At 38.9% G+C, this 13,879-nt stretch overlaps 1 protein-coding gene across 1 annotated transcript in view; it reads right to left on the bottom strand.

Annotated features, from left to right (window-relative positions):
• Window positions 1-10,442: 10,442 nt before the first annotated feature.
• Window positions 10,443-13,879, bottom strand: part of CPZ (carboxypeptidase Z) — a 35,137-nt gene continuing 31,700 nt past the window's right edge. Inside the window, exons 10-11 of the mRNA XM_063157446.1 lie at window positions 12,716-12,815; window positions 10,443-10,845 (exon numbers count right to left, since the gene is read on the bottom strand). Of these exons, the coding sequence (XP_063013516.1) occupies window positions 10,490-10,845; window positions 12,716-12,815 (456 nt within the window). The 3' untranslated portion in view covers window positions 10,443-10,489. The remainder of the gene's footprint in view (window positions 10,846-12,715; window positions 12,816-13,879) is intronic.

Here is a 13,879-nt window from a genome sequence, read left to right as displayed (position 1 = left end):
GACCTTTTACATTTTTCATTTACATTTACTCAAAGAAGATAGCAATTCCAAAGGAAACCCCATTTGAACCAGACTTCATATTTAGAGTTATGTCACTTTTAAAGACAGGGCAGATCAGGGGTACTTGTGTAGTCACGGTGGCATATAGTTTTTTCTGAAAAGTGTTTTTCCATACAAATCTTTTGAGTAGACTCTCTCCTGGCTTATTCCTACTGATGTTCTTAGTTAAGATGAGAGCATTCATATTTGTGTGGTTTTTCTGGTGTAACACATCCAACAACATTGAGTCAGGGTAGGCATCCCAGTCCTACCACCACTGCCTGAGGAAATAGGAACTGAGCCAATATCTTGGTCCACCATTCCAAGGCCAGTGTTGATGTAGACAGTCAGATACTTGAAAAGCTCCAGGAATGCGTACAATATCTTTTAGTATTCCAGAGTTTATCTGGGTGGAATTGTCTACAGAGAAATAAAATGCATAAAGTGATGAAAGGTGGAGGAATTTTAATTCAAATGATTACAATAAAAAATCTGTTCAGTGTTGTTTTTGTAAATGGCATAAGAAACCAATCTATTCTCCAGCAAGACAAGGCAGCTTAGCTACTTCATTTGATTATTAGGGCATCTTAGCAAATACTCCTGAGTCCACATAATGACTACTCCCGTATGCTCCTAAGGGTTGTGTGGTCTCTTCTCTCAGTCTGCACACTCCAAGGTTAGCTTTACACAGAGAAAATCAAGATTGCAAAAGCATTCCTCAACAAGGAGACATTTCCCTTTTGGTCCTCAGTTCCTCATTGTATTTCCCACCCACTTAACCACAACATTCATTTTTATAAACCAAACTGTCAAAAGCATGCCTGCACCACCCTTTTGCATTTTTAGCATGGATTAAATAGAAGAAAACTGTCTTATGCTATTCCAGATTCAAATCTCTGCATTTACATCCCTATTCAATAGATTATCATCATGGTTAAGGGTGGAGGATGTATTTAATGGCTACTGTGCCAAGTGGTCATGAGTTACCCTAGTAAGTCATAAGCCCAAGTGCATGTGGACACTGGAAATTGTCTTAGCAAAGCCGCACTGTGTTCTTCAAAGTTTTTGTTCCCCTTCACTTTTTGACATGCCACAAGTTTCTAAATTTTGCAACAGCAGAAGAGCTGAATGGATATTAGCAGCAGCAGGAGGAAAGCAGAAGAGTCCCTGACCTTTACTCAAGATGCATTGTTGAAAGCGACGGGAGACTGCCCATCCTTGTTGATCAGCATTGAACTCCAATTTATTGATCTCACTTACACACTTTTATAGTGGTGTAAATTAAGCTCATGCATATTGCAAAATCCGAGCTCATCATAGGTCACAGATCACACATTAACCCCTCCTTTTGTTTTCAATACCTGTGGTTTGTTATTGAATCCAAGATTTGTGTTCTCACCCTGACATGAAGGGTTCTCAAAACCTCCATGTCTGTTCCCAAAACAGCCAAGGACAGAATGTTTACTTGTTATTGAAGACAGGCTTGAGAACTTAGCTGTTTACAGAAACAGGCTGTGAGAATTCGCTCCTCACAGCTGCCTTTTACTTTTCCATCAGCTGTATATTATTATGGCATGTCTGAACAAAACTCTATAAGCCATTTCTGAGCAAAATTCTCCAACAATGCATCTTCAAAAAAATGTAAGACTTAGACCTATCACATAGTTTAGTATAGCCTGAAAGCTTTCTCACAGTCTTGGGGCCAAGATGCCATACCTGCTTCATGTCCACCTTTTGCCAAAATCCAGGAGCCCATCTCTACCCAGGAAAGCATTCAAACTGACATTCACTGAGAGGCAAATGGCCACTTCCCACTGGAGAGATTTCTGCATCACAGTTTCTGAAAGCTGTCCCTAGACTCAGCAGTGGGGCTTAGCTTCATTTCGGTAATAAATTACAACATCATCTTTAGAAAGCCAACATTAAAATATTTGCAAAATATGAAAATCACTCTCTCGAGGTAGAATTGGAGCAAAGTACTTGACAAGAGTTCAACATGACATGAAATAACTCCTGAAGGGGTTATTTTAAAGGAGACACTGTTTTTTGTGCATCAGAACCATACGCCTCTACGTAAGATCACAAGTCGAGATTTCCACCAGTATGCTTAAACTGCATTTCTTGCATAATGGAGAATTTCTGAAACATCCCTGAGCAGACTGGTCTTTCAGAGGAATGAATATGTAGTATTATGCTGCTGTTGTTTCCCATCAATGAACTGGGCAGAATCTGAATAAAAGGAGGGTGGAGAGAGAAGAAGCAGTGTCGACCTGACTGAGAAAATGTGAGGGTGGCATTACTGGACAGCAACCTTTGGGGAAGGCTCTCCTCTTCCTTTAACCATATTCAAGCAGTAGTAAGATACACTGGAGATTGGACTGCTGGGTTATGTAGAAAGTTAAACTGGTATTCATGATTGTTCCTACAAACTTAAAGGCTAAGATATACAGAGCCGATATTTTAGGTCAGATTATTGTCCCTGTATCAAACAGATTCACTTAGCTGTTTTTTTCAGTTTACAATGATCACATTTCTGTGAAGAAAGCAAAGCATCTTCAGGATTCTGTCAAAGAAGAGCTGCAAAAACAGCAACCACTCTATCTCTGCTAAAAGAAAACGTGGTTTTGCAAACACTAGCAATGCAATGGAAAGATTGTTTTTTTACAGCTCCTTCCCTGTGTCCTTGGAACATTTCTACCTGTCAAATGCTTTTCCAAACAGTTCTTTAGGACCTTCATGAGACATTTGAAGACATACTTCTGAATTTGTAAAATTTACAGGATTCAGACTAAGTGCCAGGCAAAAATTATCATTGTAAATCACAGAGACTTAGGTTCATTCTCTTATTTCTTTTTTTGATTGAACAGAAACCAGATGGAGCTCTGTTCTCTTACATGTTCCTGCAAGCTTCATAATGGCAATAGGGTTTTGGCAGAAGTTTTATAAATAAACATATATTTCTACATGATAATGTGATAGGAAAAGGACTTGAAATGGTCCTTGGTAGAATTTGCTAGTACCTTTAAAGGATGAGATCCTCAAAATTCACCTCAATGTGGGGTGATTTATCTATTTTGTCAGTGAATTTCTCCAATTAGCTACACTCATGTTTCTGTGTGTGCCAAGTATTGGACCAGAAACGGCCACTATTTTGGAAACTTGGGGCCTGGGTAGAGTTGTTATGAAAGTGTTTGCATCTAAGGTTTGCATTATTATCTGCATTAACTACAAACTGATCTTAGAGCTAATATCTTGGTTGTGTGTATTTACATTAAAGTCTAGTGAGTTGATGCCTTCCACAGGTCTCTTCACATGTCCAGTCTGATAAATGTATTTAAAACACTTTAGTAGTGGTGAGAAACCTTTGAAAACAGGGAGAATAGCTATGGCTTTTTTTTTTTTTTTTTTTAATTTATTTTAACTTTAGAAATAGAAGTGTTCAAGGCCAGGTTGGTTGGGGTTTTGAGGAACCTTTTCTAGTGGAAGATGTCTTTGCCCTTGACAGGTGGCTGGAACAAGATGAAATTTAAGGTCCTGTCCAACCCAAACCATTCTAGGATTCTCTGATACTACAATTTATTTAAAAAATATCAACTTAAGAAATATCAAGTGGCTTACCCCGAAGGGCCTAATCACTAGAAAATAGCCCAGTCAGAGAGAATACACGGTTCCAAAGCACTTTTTATGGAGGAAAGAACTGAGGATGTATCAGCTATACTTTAAACAGAGGGATATTGAAGGCTCTGCCTTCTCTAGCTGGGTTTTAAATGCAAGCTGACACAGATACTGCAGTCTTTCAGATGAGCAACATGAGTGCTGACTGGACCAAGCCTTTCAGGGGAGGTAGTCAGAGGAAAATTCAATTTGTGAATCCCAGCAGAGAATGAAATAGGAGCTGTACCCCTGAGCAAGCCATGACTGATGATTTTGAGCAAGTTGACAAGTAGACATTTAAGTGAGTGTTAGTAACATCAGAAGAAAGGTATCCTGCATTCTTTTGGTGAACAAATTGGAGTAGCTGAGCAGGGGCTCTGAGATTTTAAAATTTGGACTTGTCCAATTCTTTTGCCTAAAATGAAATCGCCTTGTGATGAGAAATGGGTTTTCACGAGTCCTCTACACAAATGGGACAAATGTTTGTTAGTGATTTCAACTGACTGCAGTGATTTATTTCCTATAGGCAGATGGATCTGCATTCAGTTTTCAAAGTTAGTTTCTCTGTTCTCCATTCATATTTTAACACTAGTGAAAAAATAAAAATTTTGTCAAAACAAACTTCTCATTTTTGATTACCTACAGGAGGGCAGAAGAGTTGCCTTAAGCACTGCATTAGTGACAAAACAATGCAGTTTTTAAAGGTGTTTTAGCTGCCATGTCTCTCCTTTTGTTTGATTCCTGGTAGTCCTAACTACTAAGCCTTACTGCTGCTTTAACTTGATCAGATTTTGTCTTTTATTTCATTAATAATTCTTTTACTGAAGGCTTTCACTTTGTGAACTGCCTAAGTTTGGTATTTAATAAAAACAGAAGAACTAACTAAATCACTTGCATTAATGCACTAGTGCTAATTTTTGGCAGAAAAATTACATATCCATATTTTTGGCAACATCAGTGTTTCATTCAGTTTACCTGATAAAAACTTAATGAAGAAAAATACCTTAGGCTTTGTGATTCTGCTTTTGAAGATGAATTTTGAAGATATTATTTGATTTGAAACAATTTATTAAGTCTTCAGAAATAATAACCAAATTAAATAAAGACAATATTATTTTTTTATTCCTAATGGTTTGAATATCTTTCTGACTGCAATGCAAAATAATAACTAGTATATGACATAACTTATAATCCATAATTGTTTATAGGCACACTCTATAAAAATATGCCTCCATGTATGTGGACGTGCATGTGTGTTTGTGTAGATGAATGCACAAGTGTGCGTGTATAAATTGAGAGATGTTCCAAATGATCATTCTAAGTTTTGGAGTCCTGGTTGGTGACATTTCAAATTTAATAAATATAAAAACCCTTTTCCAATATAGAGTTCATTTAGAGGACTGTCTGCATGAATGAGAAATAGAGTAAACTGTGTTGAGGGTTAATAAAGGCTCATGGCATTTCTTAAAGACCCAGGAGAGCTTGCATCATGGGCATGGGCTGCAGAGACACGTGGGGACCTCCCTCAGTGCTACCCTAGCCCTGGTACAGGACATGATGACATCCCAGAACTAAGCCCTGGCAAGAGGTTGTTATATTTGTTGACAGACACTACCACTGGCTTTATTCTACTTCTCAAAAAGAGCTTGTGATGTACCAGCACTACATGGAGGTGGCCACTGGTCTGATCCAGACCAGAATTTCCTGCATTCCTCTCTGCTGCTCTGACTGTCTCAGCCAAAGGAACAATCTGCAGTTAGTCCAGTAAGAATTTACCTGTGAACACAGTCATATCACCTCAGAAGAGCATTTTTTTCCTCTTTCTCCAGAGAAATAGAGATGTTAGTACTTGGGCTGGTTTGCTTACTTCCTCTGGGTGGCAGCTGTGCCGGTAAGTCCTCAGCACCTTCCTGCCCTCAAAAGGCCCCCATGTCCCTGATCTCCTGATGACCTGCCCAGACTTCTTATGGCCAATGTGAGCATAACAAGGGTAACAAGTCTGTGCCAACGTGGTTCTTGTAAGAAAGGCTGATGAGAAGGGATAATAAAACCATAATACAACTATTCATGTCTGATCATCCTCATTAGATGGATTTACTTCATAAAGTTGTATCATCAGCTCCCTGCAAAACAATCTCTTATCTTTTTCAGCAGCTTTTGCTGATAGGACTGCCACCTGCTCATTAGGAGATATCTCACACCTGCTTATGAAATAGGCAAAAAAATTTTGTCCTCATCATTACAGTATCTTTTTATTGAAAACTCTGATGCTTAGAGAAATTCAAACCCTAAGTCTGGTTTGCCCATTGTTGAAGGCAAAGCAGACTTGACTTGGCGAAAATGTTACCGTTAATCAAAAACTGAGTAGCATAGTGAGAAAGAAAATCAAACTAAAAACACCCTCCCCACTCCTTTTTCCAGGCTCTCACACTCTGATGTAAGCAGACCTGCACCCAGGATCAAAAAGATTACTAAAGAGCCACGACAGAAAAGCCCTTCTAGTGTCACCTAAGCATGAGGGATGGCTGGAGCCTCCTCATGGAGGTCTGGCTGCCCCACCAAGCAGGTCAATGAGAAGCCCTTTGCCTGCACAATTTGAGACTGCATGATGTCAGAAAAGACAAACGTCAAAGGGAATCTCTCTTCCAAGATGCTGTGAAGACAAAGACAGCAGGGGAAGTATAGTGAAACCTCCCCATCCACTCCTTTTACACTGTGGAAGCTTCAAAAGGTGCATCTTACAGTGAAGGAAAACAGCATGAGAGTACCTCTGACAGGAGCTTGTAAAGAGGAGCATCAGCTTCAGCTCACATTTCCATCCAAGACACTCAAACAGCTCCAGTCCCTGTTGTTCCTCCTCTCCCAAAGGATGAATTCGCAGCGCTTCACTGCTGTGGGGTGAATGTCCACCCATGACAGAGATCTCCCAGCCTGTCTGCAAGCATCACCTCAGAGACACACCGACCTGTGTCATTTTGATGGATGCTTTTGTAACCACTAAAGACATCTCTGGCTTGTTTTTGAAATGCAGAGCAATACTAGAGTGATGGACACAGAGAAATGGCACTGGCTTGGCAAACTCTGATCGACAGCTGGTTCACAGTATTTCAGAACAGACTGCAATATTGTTTTGGAGTGCTTCCCTTTAGCTGCTAAACCGAGGCATGAAAGGGAGAAAAACTGCATGAACACTGTGAAAAATGATAGCAGGAAGAGCTTCTAATACTCAGTGGTTTTGACACTTACAGTTCTGTTTTCAGCAGTTTGCTTAAGACACCTTTCTCTACTTTCTTGTCTTTAGGAAAACAAAGATGTGGGAGGCCCAAGACTGGAATACAATTTTCTTACAGGAGATGAAGATGTAAACAGCTGCAAATTTTATGCTTTTTTTTATTATTGCTATTTTTGATCTCAAAAGTTTTTATGAATGGAACAAAGAGACCCAAATCTTCTTTTGTATAATTCATGAACACAGCTTGTGATTTAACTGCTGATATTTTTTTAATGTGTTCTTGGCTTTTTTCTGGCATGTGAGTGAAAGAGAAATTGCACATATGACATAAGCAGAGCTTTCTCTTTGCTCTTTATGCTTGTAATGCTGTTAGCTAGATTTGCAGGCTTTGACTTGGGAAGATTCATTGCTGGCAGAGCAGTGAGGTCTGGACAGTTGGCAGGTCAAAACATTTATTAGTGCGATTGTGCAGAAAAGTTTGGCTCCATGGTAGAGAAGATCCCTCTGAAATAAATATGGAGACTGGGAAATTAATTATTAAGGAGGATGTTGCAAAAACATACATCAATACTGTTCAATATGTGGTTGGAAGGTAATTGAAAAAAATTATGTAGACTCTGACTTAAAAGGAGAGGGAGTCTGATGAACACACACTATAATTTCTGACAGCGCTGTCTGGCTGCTGAACCTGTCAGGGTCCAAAGCAGCACTGGAAAAAGGCCAAGCCCAGTCTCCAAGGCAGGGCTCAAGCATGAAGGAGACTGCCAGAGAGCTTTGGTTATTTCTCACTTCTTTCCTATGTTACTTTCACTTCACTTGTAGGAGGGCATGTTTCATTGAAGCATTTTAATCCCTCTTTCTATTTAAAAAGTATTTAATATTCTCCTAAATTTATGTTCCATTAAACTCTGTATATGAGCCTTTCACAGAGGTGCATGAGGGAGCTGATCACTGTGTTCATTTCCACATATTAGTTACAGAGCTGCCTACAGCTGCTTAAATTTCACCACCACTTAAAAATCCTTTGAACCATATTATAGTCATGGAGTGGGTTATTTTGGGTTATGTCTTTTTTTCTTCTTTTTAACAAAACTGTCTGATACTAAACACACATTGCTTGATTTAAATTAACATTAGAGAAGATTTATGTAATCCAGTTCAGGATACACATACACATCCAAGCCAATATTTTCTCTCACATATATATATAGAACTAAGTCTGTATTAAACTCAAATAAAAATGGAATGGTGATACTAATTTTGATTGCATTGTTACTTGGCTGGCTTTGACCAATTCTTTCTTTTTTTCTCTTTCTCTCCTTCTTTCCTTTTCTTTCTTTCCTTCTTTCTTTCTTTTTCTTCCTCTTTCTTTCCTTTACTTCTTTTCTTTTCTTTCTGAAAGCACCAATAAATAAGTCCTAAATCTCCTCTATAGTAAAATGTTTTTTTTGGAGCTACTTAGTCATTCTACCAGTCTTTTCCACCTCCAAGGGAACTGAAAACAGAATTCCTCTTATGAAAAAGATTAAATAGCACCAGAAGACAAAGCACACCTTTTGCCAGGAGCCTCACAGTTACTTCAATGCAGTTTAATACATCCCTTCTATAAAGGCTGCTAAGGGTGAACCTGCAGAAGGTTCTGATCTTAACTTTTTCTCTGCTGGACACTTCTTTTTATGACTGAGGGTTATTCTTTATGACTGAGAGAGGTTATTCTTGCTCTCTCTCTTTTCACTAATATACCATAAGTGGTATAGTAGTACAGCAAACTACTTTTCCAAACTGTCTCAAACATAAGATGTCTTTACAATCTACTCAGAAATCATATTTCCCAAGTCTTGACTTTCATCTACTTTTTCAACTCTGGACTGCAGGAAAAAAGTGAATTTTTTGCACAGTCATTCTGTTTGGCATTTCAGCAGGCTTGGGTTTGCTGTGATCACTTAAAAAAATTTCTAAATAGGTCTGTGAGAATCTAGCAAGTACTCAGAGAAAGAATCTAAGCATGCAACAAATTATGTGTTTAATAAGTGCAGCTAATACTTAGCAATTTAGCATATTGTTCTGATTTTGTTAGCTTCACCACTGTTTTCACAGGAAGCTGGCTTTGAAAAAAATGACCAAAAAAAAGAGTAGTAATACCTATTACTGGAAATAAAGTCTGGAGGTGTATCTCCTGCTCAATTTTCTTTGGCATATTTAGGGTTCAGAGTTCCTTTAACTTGGCAAGCCTGGGCAAGGAACACTTACCCATGTGCATGCAGTACATTCACTCCCATATAATTACTTTTTGTTAATGCTCTGAAATTATTTTCTTTCATTTTAACATAGTCTCCAGTCCTGCAGACATCCAAGCACATGAATAACAGACTCCTAACTTCAATCAGATTACAACTGGGAATAAAGTACTTAGCCATGTGCAGCATCTGGTTGCAGAATTTAGATCATTCATCTCTTGGGTCTTCCTAGGAAGCTAAAGAATAAGATATGTGCATGTGGACTATGGGGCTCATGCAATGGGGCTGCTTTATCTAAGATGAGCAAAAAAAGTTTTTAGAACTCATAGGGCAATCCACACAGCTAATCCAGCAGCTCCTGCAGAAAGTAAATCAGCTCCAACAATCACACCATTCAAGCACTGTGGCATTTAGAGGAGGAAATACAGTCTGTATAGGGAGTTCATTAACAGTCCAGGCTAAAAGGAGGTATGGGTCTATGTCTTTCATCAAAATCAAGGACTTTTCTTTAATATCACCTTAAAAAATCCATTGCATCTGATATTTGAGAGAGGACAGCATCTTGCAAGACCACTATTCACTGAACTTTACTCAAGTATCTTGAAAAGAAGTTTGATTCCTTTGATGTCTACAAGTTTCATTAACATATACATAGGCTCAGAACAGTGCATGATGTTAAAAACTCAGTGTAATATGTCACACTTGAACCTAAATTCCTCATGAATTATCTCAAGTATTTTTCTACGTCTACACACATTTATAGTATGTATTTTCAGCAGTAAAGGCATTTTCCAGTATTTTGCTAAATACATTAAAAGCTTATTTTTAAATTTGTAAAAACATTTAAAAATTTTAAAAAAGACCCTATATTTTGAGCTGTTATTAGAAGAGGTAATGAACTTAATATGCTAATGTAAAAATGGAAAATAAAGGAGTTTTCTGAGTGTTTCTGAATGTTGTTTTTAGTGTGTTATCATTAATGTATTAAAACATGTACAAAAATGCATTAAAGGATCAGGAATATTTTCCTGCAGGTACTTAGAACTTAATAAATAATGAATGTGATGATTAACTACATGGGCAGAAGTACAGAGCATTACCAAGAAAAAACCTGCATAAAATCTGCCCTTTGAATGGATGTGCACCGTTGTTTTTAATACTTAAAAGCCCACTTGAATATACTCAGTTGTGTGTGAAGAGAAAACAAAAGAAGCAAGCGTGCTTGAATTAATATTATATTTTCAAATGAAACATTTAAATATTGCCAAGAGCAGCGCGGATGTCGGGAAGGGCAGCGGAGCGAGCGGAGCGCGGCACCATCCGTCCCTCAGCGCTGCTTGAGCAGCCACAGAGGTTTGTGCAGGTCCAGGGAGCTGAAGTACGACCACCACCACGGCTTCTCCCTGCCTGCCGCGGACCCTCCGCGAGCCTCGGCCTGCCCGTGCTGGGCGTGAGGGTCAAAAAGTTCCAGCGGGTCCTGAGGGTCGTAGGCGTCCTCCATGGAGCGCCGGAGCAGCTTGCTGGGCCAGGCCTCGGCGGGCCGCAGCACGAAATCCACGCGGCCGGCCTGCTTCATCCTGGTGGGGATGGTGACCCTCTTCATCACCCGGCTGTAGCCCGGCGCCTGGGCGCTGATGATGAACGTCCCTGGAGGCAGGAGCCGCCAGTAGTCGCCATCAGCAGCTTGGGAAAGGGACAAGCAAAACAAAACCAAGATCAGTTTTTCACCTCACAGCCCCTGTAGCTGCACGCACTACCTCAGATGGCAGCTAAGGGGTGGGCCATGGAAGCAGCTCAGATTTTGGAAAATGTTTGAAGGCAAACTCTAGATAACATAAAAGAGACTTTGCCTGTGAAAACTTGGCCCTTGGCAGTTAATGGAGTAAAATTCACATACAAAATGTCACTACCTGCTGTTTCTGAATCAGAGGGAAGAGATGCTTTCCTTCATGCTGCTTTTCTCAAGGGTACAAGGAATAACTCCCATAGAAATCAATTTAAAACTAAGTGAAACTTAAGAAAACTTGGCCCTTGGGAAGTAATGGAGTAAAAATCACATACAAAATGTCCCTACTTGCTGTTTCTGTATCACAGCGAAAAGACACTTTCCTTCATGATGCTTTTCCCAAGGGAACAATGAATAACTCCCAAAGAAATCAATTTAAAACTAAGTGAAACTTAAGAAAGTGAAATCAGAGTCCAGGCTGCAATATATACACATATATATATATTTAGAATGTCTGAGGAGCTAAGAAATCCCTCTTTTAATTAAATTACATTCAATTCCTTAGCAGACATTCTTGCATGTAAGACTATGTATGGACTTGGAGCTGCAGCTGGTATAAATTGCCATTAGTGTAAAACGGGTGTAAATTTCCTCCAGCTGAAGGTTAGACCCTGCAGGCAAAAGCAGGGAGCTTTAAAACTGAAAAATTTAAAATTTATTCCTCATTTTATATTTCCTTTATTTTGAATGGCAAGTCTCTTAGCTCAGTTAGTGTTGCATTTAATACTAGTTTCTCATGGAATTTCTTAGTTCTTTTTAACTAAAATCAAAAAACTTTTTAACCATATGACATTTTTAACCCCACCTAACTCAGAGCAAATACTCTCTTTCCTACAGTGTAAACATATTTTTCTTTAATTCTTAATCCTTTAAAGGTCCACTGCCAATGGGAAGCCATTGTCTAGGAAGAAGTTTGAAAAAGACCCTAATTCATGCCAGAGTCTCCCACCAGCCTTAATAATCTGCATCATCTCCACTATTGTATCCCCTCTAGTACTGGTTTTTTTGAAAGCTGGAAAACATCCACTACATTATAAGCCATTCTGGCTTTCCAAATTGATTCAACAACGATCATTAGACCAAAATGTAACCATTCATATCTTCTATTTTGCACTTCTATGGCCTACCCTGTTCTCACTGAAATCAATAATAAAAAGAAAGCATTGATTTCAGTGACAGCCTAAGAGCTCAGAACTTTATGACTGTGAAAAATAACAGTTGTATATGCCCCAATATATGTTTATCAGCTGGTGACAGGTATAAAGTGGACATAATTCAATGTTCTAATAATAATAGTTCCAAAAATTGCACATATTTATGTGTTTCTACATGAACAGGAAAAGTTGTGGACCCTTCAATTTCTGCAATTATTCTAGTTGTGAAAATCAGAGGGGATTCTACTGCACTACCCACAACATGTTCACAATATCTCAACTAACTTATTCCATCAAGGTTCCATATCTCCACATGCTGAGTTACAGCCCCTGAGCAGAGCTGTTGCCATATTCTCCCAAATTAGCTTTGGTGGACAGCAGACTGTTCCAGGTGGAATTTTTCATATGAAGAGCTCCATCCTCCCAGAGACAGGACAGACTTAGCAGTCAGCTTAACATGTCTTCTCTCTTGTTATTCCAGAAAAGAGCCCCCATCTGAGCCTTCAGTTTTCCATTAAGGTGTCATTTCTACCAAACATGGCAATACTTTTGCAGGTTAAGCTCTCAGTACTTTCAACCTGCCCCAGGAAAAATCTTAAACCAAAAATATTACCTGTGGTGACATCATGCTGAATGCCCCTGACTGAAATACGAGCATTTTTTATTGGGTTGCCAAACTTATCAGACACAATTCCTTTTATACCCCGATGAACCTGGCAAAGCAAAGCAGAGTTAGATGGGAGTCACTGCAATACCACCTCCTCATCACAAGGAAACCTTTGTAGAGAGGAAGCAATTGTCAAAAAATTCACCCCATTCAGAGGCTCTCAGGAGATAATGCCCCTTCAGATCACATGGCCTATTTAGGGAGGTCCAAGGGGACTGAGGGAAAGGGAAAATGGAACCAGAGTGTTTTTAGGACAGATATGTGGCTCTGCTTGGAGAGACCCTTCTCTGCACAAATCACTGGCACCTTGTGATGTGACCACAGTATTTAAGGACTGTTCCACAAAGAAATGAAAAGTTAAGGCTTTCAAAACCAATCTGGTGCCCAGAACACAATGTGAAGGCATCACTTCAGGTACTTGTGACTCATCATCACTCTGCTGCCTACACTTCACTGCCTGTCAGAATGTCATGACAGCAATGTGTATGACAGCCATTTCCCCTTCTCTACAAGCACAGAACTGAGCTGCTTGAGCTGTTGAGAAATGTGCTTGGTGACAAACTAAAGAGCAATGTGAATTTTTTCATACAAGGAGATGCACTAACAGCTATACTGGAATTTCAATAAAATAAAACAAAACAGAAAAAATGTTCAAAGTATTGAAACATTAGGCCTCTTAAGGTTCTCTTTTTACAGCGTTCCAAATTTAAAATATTTTATATCTGGAAATGTATATGACCTTTTTTAAGTGAAAAATAATTCCATTTTGATTTTTTCTATAAACAGCTATGACCAACTTGGGTTGTTCCTTACTTCCCCAATTTCTCTTTTCTCTTCTACTCACTTTCCCTTTCTCAGTACCCTTGTCAAAAGAGAAGAATAGAAAAAAAGCACAAAGTATCAAAACAATGGGAAAAGCACATTTGCTTTTCTTTTGGAATATAGAAATGTTTAAAAATAATCATTAAAGTATCCAACTTTATAGTAGTTGATAATACATAGTTTGAAAAAATAAGTCTAGTCTAGTGAGAGCAGTTTTTAATTTAAGGTGAGACTGTGTTGTCACTGCTCTTGTTAAGCAGCTGTTCCATGTACTGAATTAAGCTGCTC

The sequence above is a fragment of the Melospiza melodia genome, chromosome 5, assembly GCF_035770615.1.
Source record: "Melospiza melodia melodia isolate bMelMel2 chromosome 5, bMelMel2.pri, whole genome shotgun sequence".
Lineage (NCBI taxonomy): Eukaryota > Metazoa > Chordata > Aves > Passeriformes > Passerellidae > Melospiza > Melospiza melodia.
Note: the sequence above shows the minus strand (reverse complement) of the source record. Positions and strands in the feature narration are given on the sequence as shown.